Source organism: Platalea leucorodia (assembly GCF_965183815.1).
Source record: "Platalea leucorodia genome assembly, chromosome: 18".
In the NCBI taxonomy this organism is placed as follows: domain Eukaryota; kingdom Metazoa; phylum Chordata; class Aves; order Pelecaniformes; family Threskiornithidae; genus Platalea; species Platalea leucorodia.
In genome coordinates, this window is record NC_138840.1 from 2,595,506 (window position 1) to 2,611,326 (window position 15,821).

General features: G+C 55.3%; 1 protein-coding gene across 14 annotated transcripts in view; it reads right to left on the bottom strand.

Moving 5' to 3' along the window:
• Positions 1-1,794: 1,794 nt before the first annotated feature.
• The window catches only part of SCMH1 (Scm polycomb group protein homolog 1), a 74,731-nt gene continuing 60,704 nt past the window's right edge, over positions 1,795-15,821 (bottom strand). For 11 of the 14 annotated variants that reach the window (XM_082329722.1, XM_082329733.1, XM_082329729.1 and 8 more), the window contains 4 exons: positions 13,693-13,824; positions 6,993-7,196; positions 5,671-5,813; positions 1,795-3,827 (listed from right to left, as the gene is read on the bottom strand). In XM_082329722.1, the coding sequence (XP_082185848.1) occupies positions 3,702-3,827; positions 5,671-5,813; positions 6,993-7,196; positions 13,693-13,824 (605 nt within the window). In that variant the 3' untranslated portion in view covers positions 1,795-3,701. Of the gene's footprint in view, positions 3,828-5,670; positions 5,814-6,992; positions 7,197-12,868; positions 13,295-13,692; positions 13,825-15,821 lie in introns of those variants that run through there. The other 3 variants (XM_082329732.1, XM_082329723.1, XM_082329724.1) reach the window with 3 other exon arrangements.

The window sequence follows — 15,821 nt, forward strand, 5'->3', positions numbered from 1 at the left end:
CGCACTTAGCTGCGGCATTTTAGCTCCGCAACTGGGACAGAAATGAGCATTTAAAGTAAGGACGAGGCAGTGAAATTCTACAAATAAAATGGGCCTCTGCGGGGCTTGTCAGAGGGGTTTGGGAGCGGGGTCACGGTGGGACCTGGCCGAGGCACTGCTGTGCCGCACCAGCGCGGCCCCTTCCAGCCCAAAAGATGGACGGATCCAGCCGCCACCCAGGCTCTGCCTCTGTGGGGCTGCAGGCAGGGACGCGCTGGCTCCCCGGGCTGTCCCGGGGGTGCTGGCTGCGGGGGGACGGGGCTGGGTGCTGGCAGAGTGGAGCCCCTGGTCCCCCTCAGCCCGGGTGTGCCACGCTGCCGACAAGCGGCCCAGGGCGTGAGTGTGGGCCAGCGGCACCTGAACAGGGGTCCCGGGGGGGCCAGCGAGCCCCGGGGCAGCAAAGCCAAGGCTGCAGCAGAGACCTGGGGTGCTTCTCCCACCCCCCTGCTGCTGGACCTCCGGGACCAGCCACGACCCCTTCTCCCAGCAGCACCCACCTCTGCCCTCCCTGGGGCCGGGTGCCTCCCGCCTGCCTTCTCCAACCCCAGCGTCTTCCCTTCGCCACCAGCCCCTGAGGAGGTGACGCAAGGTGCCCCAGGCGCACCTCGAGCAGGACGCGAACCCAGCCTCACGGCACGGGAAGGCGAGACCCAGCTCGGCTTCATCACCGCCTTGGCCATCACCGCCTCGGCTTCATCACTGCCTCGGCTTCATCACTGCCTCGTCGCGGCGCCGCTGCAGGCCTGGCCCCGCCGAGCCCAGGGGCACCCGCAGGGCACCCCGGCGTGTGCTGCGGGTGCAGGTGCCCCCAGCACCGTGCGGGCCCTGGCTGGGCCCCCTTGGTCTCGGCCCCTCGGAGTTGCCCAGCCCACGCCCGCAGCCCCTTGCTGTGGGATGGAGCCGCCCCAACAGCTCAAGGGCTCCCGGCCGAGCCGCGGCTGCCCAGATGTGGGGGCCATGGCTGTGGCGATGCGGGGGGCTCAGGGCTCAGCTGTCCGCCCCCCCGGCTGCGGGTGGTGTTTGCCCGCTCGCTGTTACCTGCCTCAGGGCACCGTCACGGGCAGAGGCTGGCACAGCGATGGGCGCAGGGCCTCCCGCTGCTCCAACAGCCCCCACAGGCTCCAGGCAGGAACCAAGAACTGCGACAGCCTCTGCCCGCACCGCTGCCACTCCTGCGCATCCCCGAGAGCAGCCGCGCTCCTGGACCAGGAACTGGCGATGCCAGGGGGCTCTGTGCCAGCGCTGGAAAGGCGGCGGTGTCCGTGTAGGGATGGAGCCCCTCCACCACGCCTGTGGTGCAGCGCAGGGACCTGCAGCGCCTCTCTGACAGGGACGATCCTGGGGAAAAGCATCCCAGAGAGCAGCGAAGGGCAGCTTCAGACGGGCCCAACTAACGCGCGTGGCTTTTGAGAGGCAGTGCTGCAAAGAGCGGGAGCCTCGGGGGTGTCGGGGGGCTGAGCAGAGATCGGGCAGAAGCCGGCGCCTCGCTACCGGCCCTAACGAGCCCTTGTTCATCGCATCGCCAGATCGCTTGTGTCGTTTCGTTTTTCTCAGCCCGGGTCTGGCCCAGCTCTCCCACAAACGGCACTGGAGGAGCGGGGCAGGAGCAGCCAGGGGTTCGCCTGTCCTGAAGCAACACCCCGCTCCCTGTCCTGTGCTCCCCAGGCTCCCCCACGGCGGGCACCCGTGGGAAACACTGCCGGGGCCCAGCCAAGCGCTCCCATCAGTGCACACACAACCAGCAGGGAGGAACTTAGTTATCCTTTTATTTATAAACAAATCAACGTAAAATAAGTGCAGAGGAAAGCACTGGCTGACCCCGCACGGGGACCTGTCTGCAGCGGGATCAGCGTCAGGTAAAAACGAGGGGTGTCCGGGGCCGATGCTGTGAGCGCCGGGGCTGCGCGAGTGGCCGGAGCCCCACCTCCCTCCGGCCACACCGGTGCAGCAGCAGGGACTGCAGCACAGGCTTTGCTGTACAACAAAAAGCCTTTTTATTACTTTGGGGTTTGGGATATTTTTTTTTTTTAACTTTTTCCCCTTAGGGGTAAACCTGGCCCAGTGCAAGAGACTGGAGGGTTGTTCACCACGGGGGCCCTTCCTGCTGCTGGCCGGGGCCCTCGAGGTTGGCAGGGACGAGGGTGCGAGACGTTGCTCTGGATGCACTGAGGGTGAGCCGAAGAGAGGGGAAAGAAGTGCCTGCAGTGGAGCTCCCCGTCCCAGCCCTTTGGTCGGTGCAGAACGGAAGCGTGCGCGGGAGCGCTGTGGGTGCATGCGTGGGCACACGCCTGGGCCAGCCCTCGCCCCCGCCGTGCCGCTCCCCGTCCGCCCGTCCCCGGCTCGGGGCAGGAGATGCTCCAGCCCCCGTCCCCGCAGGCACCCCCGAGCCTGGCAGCCCCTGCCCAGGGGCCGCGGTGGCAGCGCTGGGTGGCCTCCGCTCCGGTGCTCCTCTTGCAGCTGCAGTAACGTGTCTGGGACAGCGGGTTACCGCTCAAGTGCCATCAAAAATAAATACATTAGACTGTCTGAAACAAACAGGTGCTGCCAGGCAGGGCAAAGCCAGAGCAATGCGAGGACAGGTCACCGCTCTGGGATCCTCGGACTGGCCAGACCCAACACCCTCTCGCACACGCTGAGCTGGGACCGACCGAAACACCAGAGGACCGGGCGGGCCCCTGGGAAGACGAACCTTTGCAGCTCTGGCTAAAAAGCTCCAAGAGTTGCGAGTTCAACAACAGGTAGAAAAATCATTTCATCATTTTAAACAGATAACTCCTTATTTAAAAAAAAAAAATTAAAAAAAAAAAAAACAACTCAAAAAAAAAAAAAAGAGAGAAGGATCAGTTGAGTCCTGCAGCATCCAGCCAGCCTCCAACGCCGACCCAGGCCCGTCCTTGCCACGGGCACGCCAGACCCAGCCACGCTCCTCGGCTCTCCCACAGCTCCACGCTCCCGGGCAGCGCCGCGTGCCGCCGCACGGCCTCCCCAGTCAGAAATAAATACAAAGGCCTCCATCCCTGGACCGGCGTGCCCAGCTGGAGGAAGGCCGGGAGCTGAGGGGCAGGCAGAGCTCGGGAGGCGAGCGGCCCCCAGGACGGGCGGCCGGGCTCCCCCCAGGCGTGGAAGACGGGGACGGGGGCAGTCACTGCTCTGAGCTCGCCGCGGTGCTGTGGGGACCAAGTGGGAGCCGGGGACGCCGGGCTGCCCGGCGAAGAGCAAAGCCTCCAGCCCCCCGGCCCACGGCCCCTCGGAGGGGCTGGGGGCTGAGGGCCACCCCGAGCAGCGAGGCCGGGAGCGCACGAGCCGCAGTGAGAGGGCGAGGAGCCGGTGTGAGCGCCCAGTCCCCACGGGCTCTGCCCAGAGCTGCTGCTCCATCCCAGGGAAGCAGGACCGGGAGCCTGCGGAGAAGCACTGGCTGGGCAGCAGGGAGAGACCCTCCGCTTCCAACAGGATGCCCACGACTGGAGTCCGGTGCGAAGCCCTGGGGCCAACTGGCGCAGGGGCGGGCGGGTGGCTGGACCCCTGCAGCGGGGCTGGGGTGTTGGCGAGGTGTCCGTCTGCGGCGTAAATGGGTGTGTGTGCATGCGTACCTGTCGGCAGGCGAGCGCGGGTATGGATGGCCAGGAGCGGAGCTTCCAGGATCCGTCCTGCCAAGCGTCCTCTCAGAACTTGCCTTGCTTTAGCTTGTCAATGTGGTAAGTGAGCTTCAGGGCTGGCCCCAGCTTCAGCCCCATGTACTTCATCATCATGTCACTCCGCAGCAAGAGCAGGGCTTTCCCGTCGATCTCCTGCAAGGAGGGGAAACAACAGCGCTTGTGACTACACCTGCAAGCCCTAACCCTGCCCGCGGAGCCAGGCCGTGCCCAAAATGACGGCGGCTAAATCAGCACGGCTGGGCGCGAGAGCAGCGCTCGGCAGTGGAGGTGGGTTGCACGTAACTGCAGCATCCCAGCGCAGGCATCCCGCCCTGCCTGCAGCACAGGGGCTCAGCCTCGGACCCCCGCCTGGCGGTGGGAAATCTGCTGGGTGATAAACGCCCCGAAGCCACGTCCAGCTGGTCAGCAAATCCTGAATGGAGGTGGGGCGGATGGAAAAGAGGGGGGTTTCCCTGACAGGGGAACAACCGAGGCAGCAGCAGTGCAGGGGAGCAGTCTCTCACTCAAGGGCATCGTCATCCCACTGCAGGGGAAACGTCCCGGGAGGGGATGCGCCGGCCCTGCAGCAGTCCTAGCACAACACACGCAGCCCTGAAGTCAAGGTTGAAGAAGGAGGCAAGGAACCACAGTCTGTAAGCCCGAAGAGACTGCCACTGTGAGCAAATTTCTGGAGTTGCTAAGCGAAGTCCCAGCAGCTGGCAGAGCAACAGTGGAGCATCTCATCTCCAGCAGGGCTGATTCCAGCACCACAGCTTTCAGAAGCATCTGATGCCTAACAGCTGAGCCAGATGTGTCCCTCACTGAGGCTCAGGAGGGGAGGGACCACGAAGCTCGAAATAACCCGAGAAGAGCTTTGCACTTAGCATCTGCGAGTGGAAGTTTTCCAGTCCCTTGCAGCCCTCCTTTCCTTGACCTGGTCCAGGCTTGGCCCAGAGCTTTGCAGTGGACAAGTTTCCATGAAGAAAATGTTAATGGACTTACAAATGAAAAAGAAAAATCGCAGCCTCTAACAACAGAAAATCCTGTCCTACGTCGACGCTCAGTTAGGTCTCACACTTGGTAAGGTCTCCAATAATCTCCAGTACCGGGTTTGTTGTGCTGTTCCCTTCTTCAGGTGAAAGCAAAGTTCTTCCTTCAGGACTGCCACTACGGGGGACTTTCATCCCTTCGCAGAGGTGAGCACTCTCTTGCGTAATTAAAACAAAACATTTTTCAATTACTGGTGGTCCTAAAATAAAACTAATTAAAAAAAAAAAAAGAGTGTGTTGTCGCAGCCCAGCACAGAGCAAGCAGCGTCCCATCCGCCTCTGCTGCCTGGGGAAGGAGATGGGCGTGTTCTCCTACCGCTCTTCTGACTTGACGAGCACTCCCAGGTATAACATGGGCTGAATCAAAAGGCAGAGGGAAGAAGGTCTGGCAGGAATCAGGCCGCGGAGCTGCCAAAATTTTTGTAGCTTTAATTGTAGGAACTCCATGCTGTGTGTCTGCAGCTATTTTACACTTAACGACATGCACAAGAACCAGCGCCTTAGGAGACCCGTTTTTATAGGAAACAGGGGAGTTTAGCAGCAACACGCTCAATGAATTCCACTTGGAACATGTTTCTTGCCAGGAGAAATTTGCTATGAGGTGAATATTAAGACTCCAGGACGAACAAGGTTTTGTGTTTTCAGCGCTAGGCTTCAAATCCAGCTAAGAGCTGAGCTCTCCGCACGCGCAAAGGCAGCGGTGCTTGGAGCTTTAACGGCTTCGATGGCTTCCCCTCGACGATTTCCGAGTAAGAGGATCCCAAGCCTGAACACGATAGGAGCAGGATTTATGAGGATGTTTTCCTTCGCCCAAAACTCCAGCTGGTGCAAAGTGCTGCCGTTCTTCTGACTCTCCTAGACTTTCCCTGTGTGATGATCTGCCCCCTCCCATATATAATATGTACATACGCGTGCACACACATACACACATATACAGACATACTTACATGTTTTCGAAAGAGGTCAGCGTGGGGTCCCAGCTGTGGATCCGCTTCTCGTATGAACTGCATCACCTCCTCCACCGTCCAGGACGAGGGGTCGCGGCTGCTCAGCCGTGAGACGTCTCGAGAGCCGAGGTATCTCTCTGAACCTGGGGGGGAATTGCCAGAGAGCAGCCGTTACGCCGGGTATCCCTGCAGCATCGCTCCAGCAGTTATTCACCCTTATCTACCGTTCAGTCTCTTCTCTCAATGCCACGGCAGAGCCAACGTGAAGGGCACGTCCCAGCTGTGCCCCAGAGACTCCTGCGGCACAGGTCTAGCACCGAAGCCTTACTCTCTCTCCTTAGGCCTTCCTTTTCAGGGCAGCCTTCTGTGCTGAGCCCCGTTCCTCACTCTAAACCCCAATCTCCCCTTGCCCCCCTTCAGCTGAGCTCGGTCCCCCCATTCCCACTCTCCCTTGCCCATCTACTGACGGCTCCCACCTTTGCAGAAAACCATTCCCAATTCTCTCCCCACGCGCCGTTCCTCCCCTCGCTCCCCCGCTCCAAACACCGCCTTTAGCAAGTTTAACCCAGCAAAGCTGCTTTATGTTTTCATCGGCTGCGTTTTCTGATGAACTGAGCCCACATGCGAAATCCTGTAGTCCTGAAGCACCGCCTGAGCTAACGAAAGTCCCGCTCCCAACGTGCCGGCATCGGCACAGCCTGGTGGTCCAGCTCTCTGCCTGCTCACGCAGAAGTGGGGGGAGGCAGACGGATCAAGGCATCAGCAGCCTGAGCTTTTTAGAGGCTTTTATTGATGCCGTGCAGCTACAATTACCATTTTTTTCTGCAAACACCTGGATCTGACACATGCCGATTCACTGCAATGAACAGCTCTGCTGCCCCTATTCCTTCATACAGACGAGTGCCGCTCGCGCATCCACCGCCCCCCGGCCACCCGCCCCAGCTCCCAGCCTCACCGGGCAGCTCTCGACTCCCTGGCCGCTCCCGATCCGTCCTCATGGACTCAGACGCCCATTTATCGCTTTGACAGCCCCCTGCTCGTGCTCGCAAATTCCGCTCCTGCCTCCTCCTTCCCATCCACTGACCTCCGGCTCCCACCTAGGCACCGCGCGAAGGAGCGACCCTGCCAGCGTCGCCTCGCCGCGTTTCCACCCGCCCATCTGCCACGTCTCTAGAGCTACCGTTCAACCTAACAGACTACCTGTTTAACAGTGCAGAAGCCAGTCTCTGGTACTTGCTGAAGTTAGAAAGGTGAAACTGGAGTTAGAAAAGCCCTTTATTGCCAAATTTACAATCGGAGGGCTGGCTTCTTAACTCTCTTACCCCCAGAGCTAAGCCTACGCAAGGCAGAGGTACTGCCCTGGGTGAGGCTAGAGGGTTGGTGCAGGTGCCTGTATCCTTGCAGGCGATAGTCTCTGGAGCTCCTGCTGTGGCTGGATGAATTGACAGAGTTCAAGGCAGAGTCCATGGGGTCCAGGCGAGGCTCCAAGGGCCCTGGGAGGCCATCTCCCAGAACAAAGGTTTCACCTGGAACGCACCAAGCTGCAGTCAGTGCACCCGAACGCCACGCAGCCCGAAGTTACCGCTCGGCAGCAGAAAGCAGAACCGCAGCAAAGGCAGCGCTCGCGCGCGGCTGCGGGCTCAAACCACCGCGTCAGTGGTCTCCTCGAAAGCACAGGCATTAAAACAGGCACTGCTAAAGCACTGCAGCCTGGTGTTTGCCTGGCAAATGCCAGTCCAACCAGTTAGCCGTGGTAATGGTTGGTACCCAGACTGGAGCAACAGCTGCTCTGTTAATGCCGCCACCAGCTCTGGCTTGCGGTCCTGTGTCCTTACTGCTTCCAGGGGCCCTTCTGTGGCCGCGGGCCACCGCGGCGGGGGGCTGCCCGTTCTGGATGCCAACGGGCACAGGACACACACACCAGCCCTGAGCGGGGAGAGGAGGCTCCCCGAGACTCGGGGTCAAGCGCTGCACATAACCAGCGTTAGCGTGCAAGGTAACGGAGCCGGCGGTCGGGACCGTGGGGGTATTTAGCAAGGCTCACGCCGTAGCCCAGACAGCAGCGTGTGTGCAGAGCCGGAGGGAGCAGCAGGCTCCTCTGAGCAGCCCAGCTGCACTGTCACAGCCCGGCAATGCCCTCACCCTGTGCTGATGCTCCAGCCCCGAAAGCAAGGTGCCGGTGACCAGCTGCTCGCCCCTCCTCACCTCCTGCTGGGCCCTTTTTTACTGCCCAACCCAGTCGGCGGCCAGCACCCTTTGCTGGGAGACGCGCAGGAGGGACAGGGCAGAGGGCTCTCCCCGGGCAGGGGTTCCGCTGCGAGACTGGCTTCCTCGCCTTCTCTTCCAAAAACACATTTAATTTGCAGCTGTCAGTGGCAGTATTAGGATGGAGGGGCTGAGGAAACTATCCAGGGAGATATACGGTATTGGCTGAGCCAGCAAGATCTCCCTTTGCTGTTATACTGCGACAGCTTCATCCTGGGACCACGTGTTTGTAGATTTTACTACAGCACACACAACCTCGTCTCAGTCCAGGTGGACCTGATGCCTCACGAGTCATCCTCAAATACCTGCGTTCGTTATTATGAAATACCTGGCGAGTTTGCACAGCCAAAGAGGAAAGCAGCTCCTACAACGAGGGGTATTGCCTGTGCGCTCTAGGCTGGGCCACCGCATCTGGCTGGGAGCCGGAGCTCCTCTACCAGCGTCCGTAGAGCCCCTGAAACCAGCTCACAGCCCTGAGCTGCTGCCATTCAAGCACCACAGTAGGTGACAAGGATGAAGAAACCTGAGCATCTGCCCCAGCCAGGCCCTGGGCTTCTTCCCTGGGACTTCCCAGACGACAGGAGCAGCAGGTGAGAAGCCAGCGCAGCGAGGCTGTGCTGAACTGGGATGGTGGTGAGGGCACACGGTCGGTACCGCAACCTGTGAGACCCAAAAGCTGTTGAGATCTTCCCAAACCTTCCTGCTAAGCTGATGCTGCCATGAAGATGGAGATGCAGCCTGCCAGAGCCTGAAGCAGCACCTGAGTGTTGCAGAGGTCAGGCCCCAACAATCTCTCTTGGAGGCACGTTGTTTTATCCGGTTTCTATAGGACTATTCTGTGAACTGGGATCCTCTGGTTTCAGTGCTTCTGCTGCCTGTGTTTGAGCAGAGATCTCAGAGGTGAGTTCAGCTGGAGGCAGCCAGCTCATGCCTTCCCTGGCTTCATCTCATAAGGCTACAGAACAGAAACATCCCTCCTGCCCCGCTGTTCGGCAGTTCAGGGAGGCAGAAGTGAGGTTATCGCCTGCGTAACTGCAACCCTCCATCTCGTGGGCTTTGTTACTCTGCACTTGAGGCATTTCTGTCTGTCTTCGCTTTGAGGTCTCTGGGACGCTCTCAGAAACCAGCAGCGCATCCTTAAAATCTCATGTAGAAACAGCGCTGACGTGAAGACCGTGACTGCCCCAGCGCCCTGTGCTGGCCCCCAGGTCACTAGCTTCGCACATGAGTAGATGTGTTTTCACCTGCTCTCTATGCATAAAAGGAGGTTTTGTGACTCATGGCTGTTCCTGAGTAACTTTGGACACCTCCGTCGCTCCTGCACTGCTTTCCCACCATCCCATTTCAGCACCAGACTGGATGCCGATGCCAGCCCCGCACTGAGATTCCCTGGCCTGGGCCCAGACAGACCTACACAGTGGATGTGACTTAACACCAGTGGCACTTTATAGTAGCTTCTTCATAGCAACTACCTTTGGTTTCCTCTCCAACAGGACAGTTTTGCTTAAAACCCAAGCCACTTCCCATTAAACATCTGCACAAAAGGGCGATGTCTGACTCAGGGGTCAGCGGGCACAGCCCTCTGCACTGCTCCGGACGCTCTGCAACGGGACAGCGGCTGCAGGCATGGGAACGGGTCTGTGCTGCACATCTCCATCCTCCAAGGCAACCCAGCACCCTCTGCGAGGCGACGCACAGCCTCAACTCGCCAGGAGGCCCCGGGCCGCTCGCCCCAGATGCGCTGGGTCAGGCAAACGTGTGTGCCTAACTGCTCGTGAAGACCCCAGAGCTCCCACAGAGGGGATCTGTGTCAGCAGAAGGAATTTCTGGGCTCAGCTAGTGAAGACTACAGCTTGGGAGGCTGGGAGACCATGTGCACAGGTTCACGTCAGTGCAATGCTAAGAATCCAAAACTCACCCTCAGAAAATATTTAACTCAACAATTAACACACTGTCGTTATTCTGATGTAAATGCACTGTGATGCATTCTTCAAATATGTGATCATGTCCTCACATGTGCTTATGATCATACCTCCGAAGAGGATGAGGCCATGCAAGCGGGGAGCACTACTTTGTTTTGCTCAAGAGGTGGAACTGAAGCTGCACGTTCACCCTCAGGTTACCCATCTCCGGACTGGTGAGTGGTTGGTCATGCCGCAAATATCGCAGCAGAACTGGAGGCTTCTTGGTAGGGTCAATGCAAGGGAGATTTAGGATTTTCGGAAAAATACAAACACACAGAGAACTGCTCAGATGAACGATACCTCCAGAAAGGGGAGAGGGAAACAAGGCAAGAGGGGAATGATTACTGTGAATCATCTGTAGCAGAAGACAACACGCTTCTGCAAGTGGCAGGACAAGACTGCATTCAGGCATATACGCTATCCAGAATCCTTTTGCCCTCGATAACTAGCTTCGGAGTGAGGAAGAGGTGGTTAATTCTTAGGTAGATTTTCTTATACAAACTGCCAGTATTAAATAAAAGCTTGCATTTGGAGCATTGTAGGAAAATTAGCGGTGGCGAGGCAGGGAGCAGATAATTAAAGTTTAATTAAACAAATAGTGCTATAGATTCAAGAGTGTCGTTTTGCTGCTAAAACATGGAGTTTGGCCACAAGCATAAATCTGATTTGCACAACTACTAAACACCCACTGTTTCCAACGAGTGATAGTCTTTGAAAAGCAGGTCCCCACTGTGCTGGAACTGCAGCTTTTTAGCAAAAAGCTACATAAATGCCACTGGATGCAAGAGGAAAAACAATGTAAGATGTGAGATCCCCTCCTCATCTTTCTCACTTCTTGCCAAAGGCACGATGAACGAAGACTTCCCACTGCTGCTCACTGCTTTCAATTTGGCAAACTGGGAACTGTTCAGGTACTGCTGTCTGTCACGCTGCTGAAGCCACAACACGCTCTGCTGAGGGAGTTCATCACCATGAGAAGATGTACCTCTTTGCTTGAGAAATACTCAATACCTGAGTATTTCAGGCTCATATTCTTAAAATATACCCTCTGAAATGCAAATATTCCTGCTTGTACTTAAATTTCATGGTGGAGGAGGATGAATAGGCTTTTAGCTGTGGGATAAAAATGATTTTCTAGATGGAATCTGGAACTGCACCTCATTTCTGCCTGCCCTGTACACCCCCTGTGTCCTGGTTTCAGCTGGGATAGAGTTAATTTTCTTCTTAGTAGCTGGTACAGTGCTGTGTTTTGGATTTAGCATGAGAATAATGTTGATAACACACTGATGTTTCGGTTGTTGTGGAGTAGGGTTCACACTGGTCAAGGACTTTTCAGCTTCCCATGCTCTGCTGGGTGCACAAGGAGCTGGGAGGGGGCACAGCCAGGGGGGCTGACCCAGACTGGCCCAAGGGCTATTCCATACCGTATGACCTCATGCCCAGTATAGAAACTGGGGGAAGAAGAAGGAAGGGAGGGACGTTCAGCGTGACGGCGTTTGCCTTCCCAAGTAACCATTACCTGTGATGGAGCCCTGCTTTCCTGGGGATGGCTGAACACCTGCCTGCCGATGGGAAGCAGGGAATGAATTCCTTGTTTTGATTTGCTTGCGCGCATGGCTTTTGCTTTACCTATTAAACTGTCTTTATCTCAACCCACGAGTTTTCTCACTTTTACCCTTCCAATTCTCTCCCCCATCCCACTGGGGGGAGTGAGCGAGCGGCTGCGTGGGGCTCAGCTGCCGGCTGGGGTTAAACCACGACACCCTGCTTGGACCAAGAACAGCCCAAGACCAAGTTGCTGCAGAAGTGCACACACCAACAGGATCATCACCCTCACGCGAAGGCACGCTTTCTGCCCACTTGTCTTTACTTCTACAGAAGACACTGGAGTACTCTGGGCATCCAGACGGCACATCCCATTCAAAGGCCAAGAGATAACTAGTAGACTAAGACTTAGTAAACTAAGACTTTGAAGTAGACTAAGAATCAGTCTTGTAGATGACCTAACATCGGTTCCTCCTTGGAATTACCCATTATGGAAGCCTTCTGTCTTCACGGACAATATAGAGAGCATACGATACTCACTACCTAACCAAGGCACCTTAATCTTTAGAGCCCACCACCGCGCTTCAAGAACAGGTGAAAACCTGCACGTTCCACCTGCGGGTACAGGAGGAGCTGACAGGCTTTGCTAATGGTTACCTAAGTGCAGTGGTTGATGCGTTAGAGGAGAATGTCAAGGAGAGCAGCAAGGACGTGTACCTAGAGGTGAGAACCAGACTGGGCCCCAGGGAACAATTTTTGACTTGTCAATATGCTGGAATAGATGAGACAGTCCCACACGTCACCTTACTCTTCGCTTCAGCTATGTGACAAACCTACAGTTTTAATCAACGTAGATGCTAATGCCACTAGAAACTGTCCACCAAGGGTGCAAGTTCAGATCTGCTGTGCTTAGATACGCGGTCAGTAATCCTGAAGAGCACAAGGCACAGCGATGGATGGAGACTAAAATCACACCACAGCGCATAGAATCATAGAATGTCCTGAGCTGGAAGGGACCCACAAGGATCACTGAGTCCAACTCCTGTCCCTGCATAGGACAACCCCCAAAATCACACCCTATGTCTGAGGGCATTGTCCAAATGCTTCTTGAATGTTGTCAGGCTTGGTGCCATGACTGCCTCCCAGGGGAGCCGGTTCCAGTGCTCCACCACCCTCTGGGTGAAGAAACTTTTCCTAATGCCCAACCTAACCCTCCCTGGCAGATCTTCCTGCACGGGAGGCTGTGCACTCTCAAATCGGGATCAACCCGGGAAACTCCACAAGAACCAGGGAAATGGTGATTCTAAAGGGAAAGCAACAGAGCACAAAGCCACTGAACTATGAGCCCAGTCAAGAGTCTCCAGCACTTTTTCAGGGACGTATTACAAAGAATTGAGACTAACACATTGGCAGATTTCACCATCAATTAATTAAAAGGCTTCAGTAAGGTTGAATCTCCAGTCTGCATTATGGAGTGTTTGCAGTTCAAAACAAAAGGGAGGGTAGAAGCGTATTTTTTGAAGAGTCCTGCTCAGGCTCGGGCAGTCCTCCAGCTACCTGGACCCCCTGGACATCTCCCACTGGCACATGCAAGGGACACCTATGGACCACATACCAAAGAGGACATTTCTGCAATTGCTGTTGAGAACATGGCACAGCACGTCTGCACCAGCGTTACCTGACGGAGGCTGCAAGAAGCAGCAGCGCTGCGGGATGTGATTTGATCCGGTTTAGCTGGTGGAGCACACGCTAGCCAGACCCTCCCTGCTGTTTAGGGAGGATTGTGAGGAACAAGATGGGATCCTGGGAAAGGGCAGCAGGTTCCTGGCCGTACAGCTGCGCATCAGCATCTGTACAATACACTGCAGTAAACCATCATGGAAAAATTTGGGGGAAGATTGACTGAAGCAACTGGGCAGTTTTATGACCGTTAATACCATGCATAGCAATGGAAGCTAAAATACGGGTAATTAAATCCCAGATTATACGGTATTAGATGATGATTATCAGGGTTAGAAGGAATTCTCCCTGCGTTCCACATGCCTTACACAACTGCTTGGGGAACCTGCCTTGGCACAGAGCGGTTTCTTCACTTCTCTCTGAAACGCCAAGCACCGACCCATGCCAGAGACAAAGCACAGCAGGCTTCCTAAACCCACGGCCCGATTTGGCACAGCAAATCTAATCCTGCTGTATCCGTTACAAGTTGCTATAAACAGCCAGCTTTGGGAAGAGACGCTGTGCTCACCTTCCAAAGGGTGACGGTCATTCTTTGGTAACTTGGGGGAGAGAGGAGCACTGTATGGAGGGGAATCTTGGGAATATCGCTTTGTACCCCGGCCTGGTCCCTGCAGAGTGCCGTCTAACGAACTGCTTCTGTCTAGGAAAAGAGAACAAGCCCTATTTAGGAGTGGAGACATTCTGGGAAATTCAGTCTTGCCAGAGTCACTTGAGACTCGCATGCATCGCCAGCCTGGTAACAGCCTGTTAAAACGGCAATCCGGCACATCCGTCAGTGCTTAACATTTTGTATTTTGCTTTGCGAGTTTTATCAGAGAAAAAGGGTGGCGAGAAACCTAACGAAGAATCTTAGCCACATTTTGCCATATTTCACCCCAAATATCACCTCTGATTGACTTAATTCCATTTCTCCTTGTTCTACCCCATGGCTCATCCCGCACGATTCCTGCTCCTCCCCACTCTTCACCTTTCAGACGCACGTAACCCTTGGACGATTAGCAAACAACCCTTGGATGATTTGCAAACACTCTGTGCCATACGCAGTGCTTGATTAAATCGTACTCGAATTTTCAATCTTTCCCCAAATGGATCCCTCAAGCGCCCCAGCTGTCGTTGCTGCTCTTCTCCAAATGCTTCCCAGTGATGGGGTTCTCCAAATTGTACGCGGCAGATGAGACGTCAGGCTGGGCTGCGCGACGGCTCTTTGCAGACAGCTAAAGGCTGCACACAAAGTGTCAGTGGGTGGATGAACACAGAGAATGGAAGCGCTAACACGGACAGGAACAGCAGCCAGGCAGGCGACACAGTGGGTGCAGACCATACCCCACCTGGATGAGGCATGGTCAACTGAGAAGCAATGAAGAGGTCACCCACCAGCCACCGCTTGCCCACGCGGGCCACCAGCGCTCCTGGCTGGCCCCTTCCAGCTGCCCTGAGCACGGGCGACGTGTGAGCCTGCAGCGTTCGAGGCGTGCGGGGAGAGAGGGGTGAAATGCTTGTAGACAAACGCTGGGAGCTGGACAACAGCAGGGAGCAGCCCCAACTGCCGGTGCAGGGCAGGAACGGGTGCTGGAGGGGTGACAGAAATACGGCGGGGAGCGACTGGGACCGGACACCAAGGGAGATGCATCACGCCAAACAAAGAAATGAAGGTACAGATGGGTGGGAAGCATCAGACGGTCACAATTTAGTTGACTAAAGAGACATACAAAGGTAGAGAAAAGTATCTGTTCTATCAAAATCCTTTGGGGAAACAAAAGATATGCTGCTTACACTGAGGCCCTGGGACTCCATACAAATATGATCAAAAATCACTATAACGTTATTAGAAAGGCAAATACTGTCCTCAGGACAAGTCCCTGTAAGAAACATTCATTGCCCAGACAAAGATGGGAAACAAATGCTCTTAGTAACTTCTCTGGATATCTCTAACTGTAAAACTGCATGACCTTCACCAAACAGTCACAGATCCACAAGAAAAGGTGATGCTTTTTAAAGGTTTTATCAGGTTTTGTTTTGGGTTATTTTTTCATCGGTTGATTTTAAAAGTAATGCAAACACAGAAAGTCAGGCTGTGGAAGATAACCCAGGGAATCAGAAGTTAGGTCAGGGTAAATTAATGGAAGGATGAACCAAAAGTAGGTCTGTAGTTAGGGTCTCCAATTTTAAAGGACAAATTTTCAGAAAATAAAGAAGTGGAGTAATACATAGAGCTGCACTCAGCAGTCACGATGCAGATCATCAGGAAAAAAAGAAAATACCTTCAGTTCAAAAGATGCCATAAGCATCATGAATGAGTATCATCAGCGAGGAAATAATCTGGGAGGAAAGGACCCCACACCTAAGTGGATAAATGTTCACTTCGAGAAGGATGCTGAGAACGAGCAGATCATTTACTGGAGATGAAAAGAACCTGCTCAGCATGGAGTCGAATACCTCAGAGGATGGCGAGTACAGGGACAAAGTGAACGTTTTAACTCCTTCTGTCCTTTGACACAGCGCAAAGAGAAAGCCAGGACGTTTTCAGCTACAGAAGTAACAAGTGCATGGGAACGGAGTGAGAGGGTACTGTGCAGAAAGGTAAAAACTGAGAAAAAAGAAAAAAAAGGTCCTTGCCTGGAAATGATGGGACAGCTT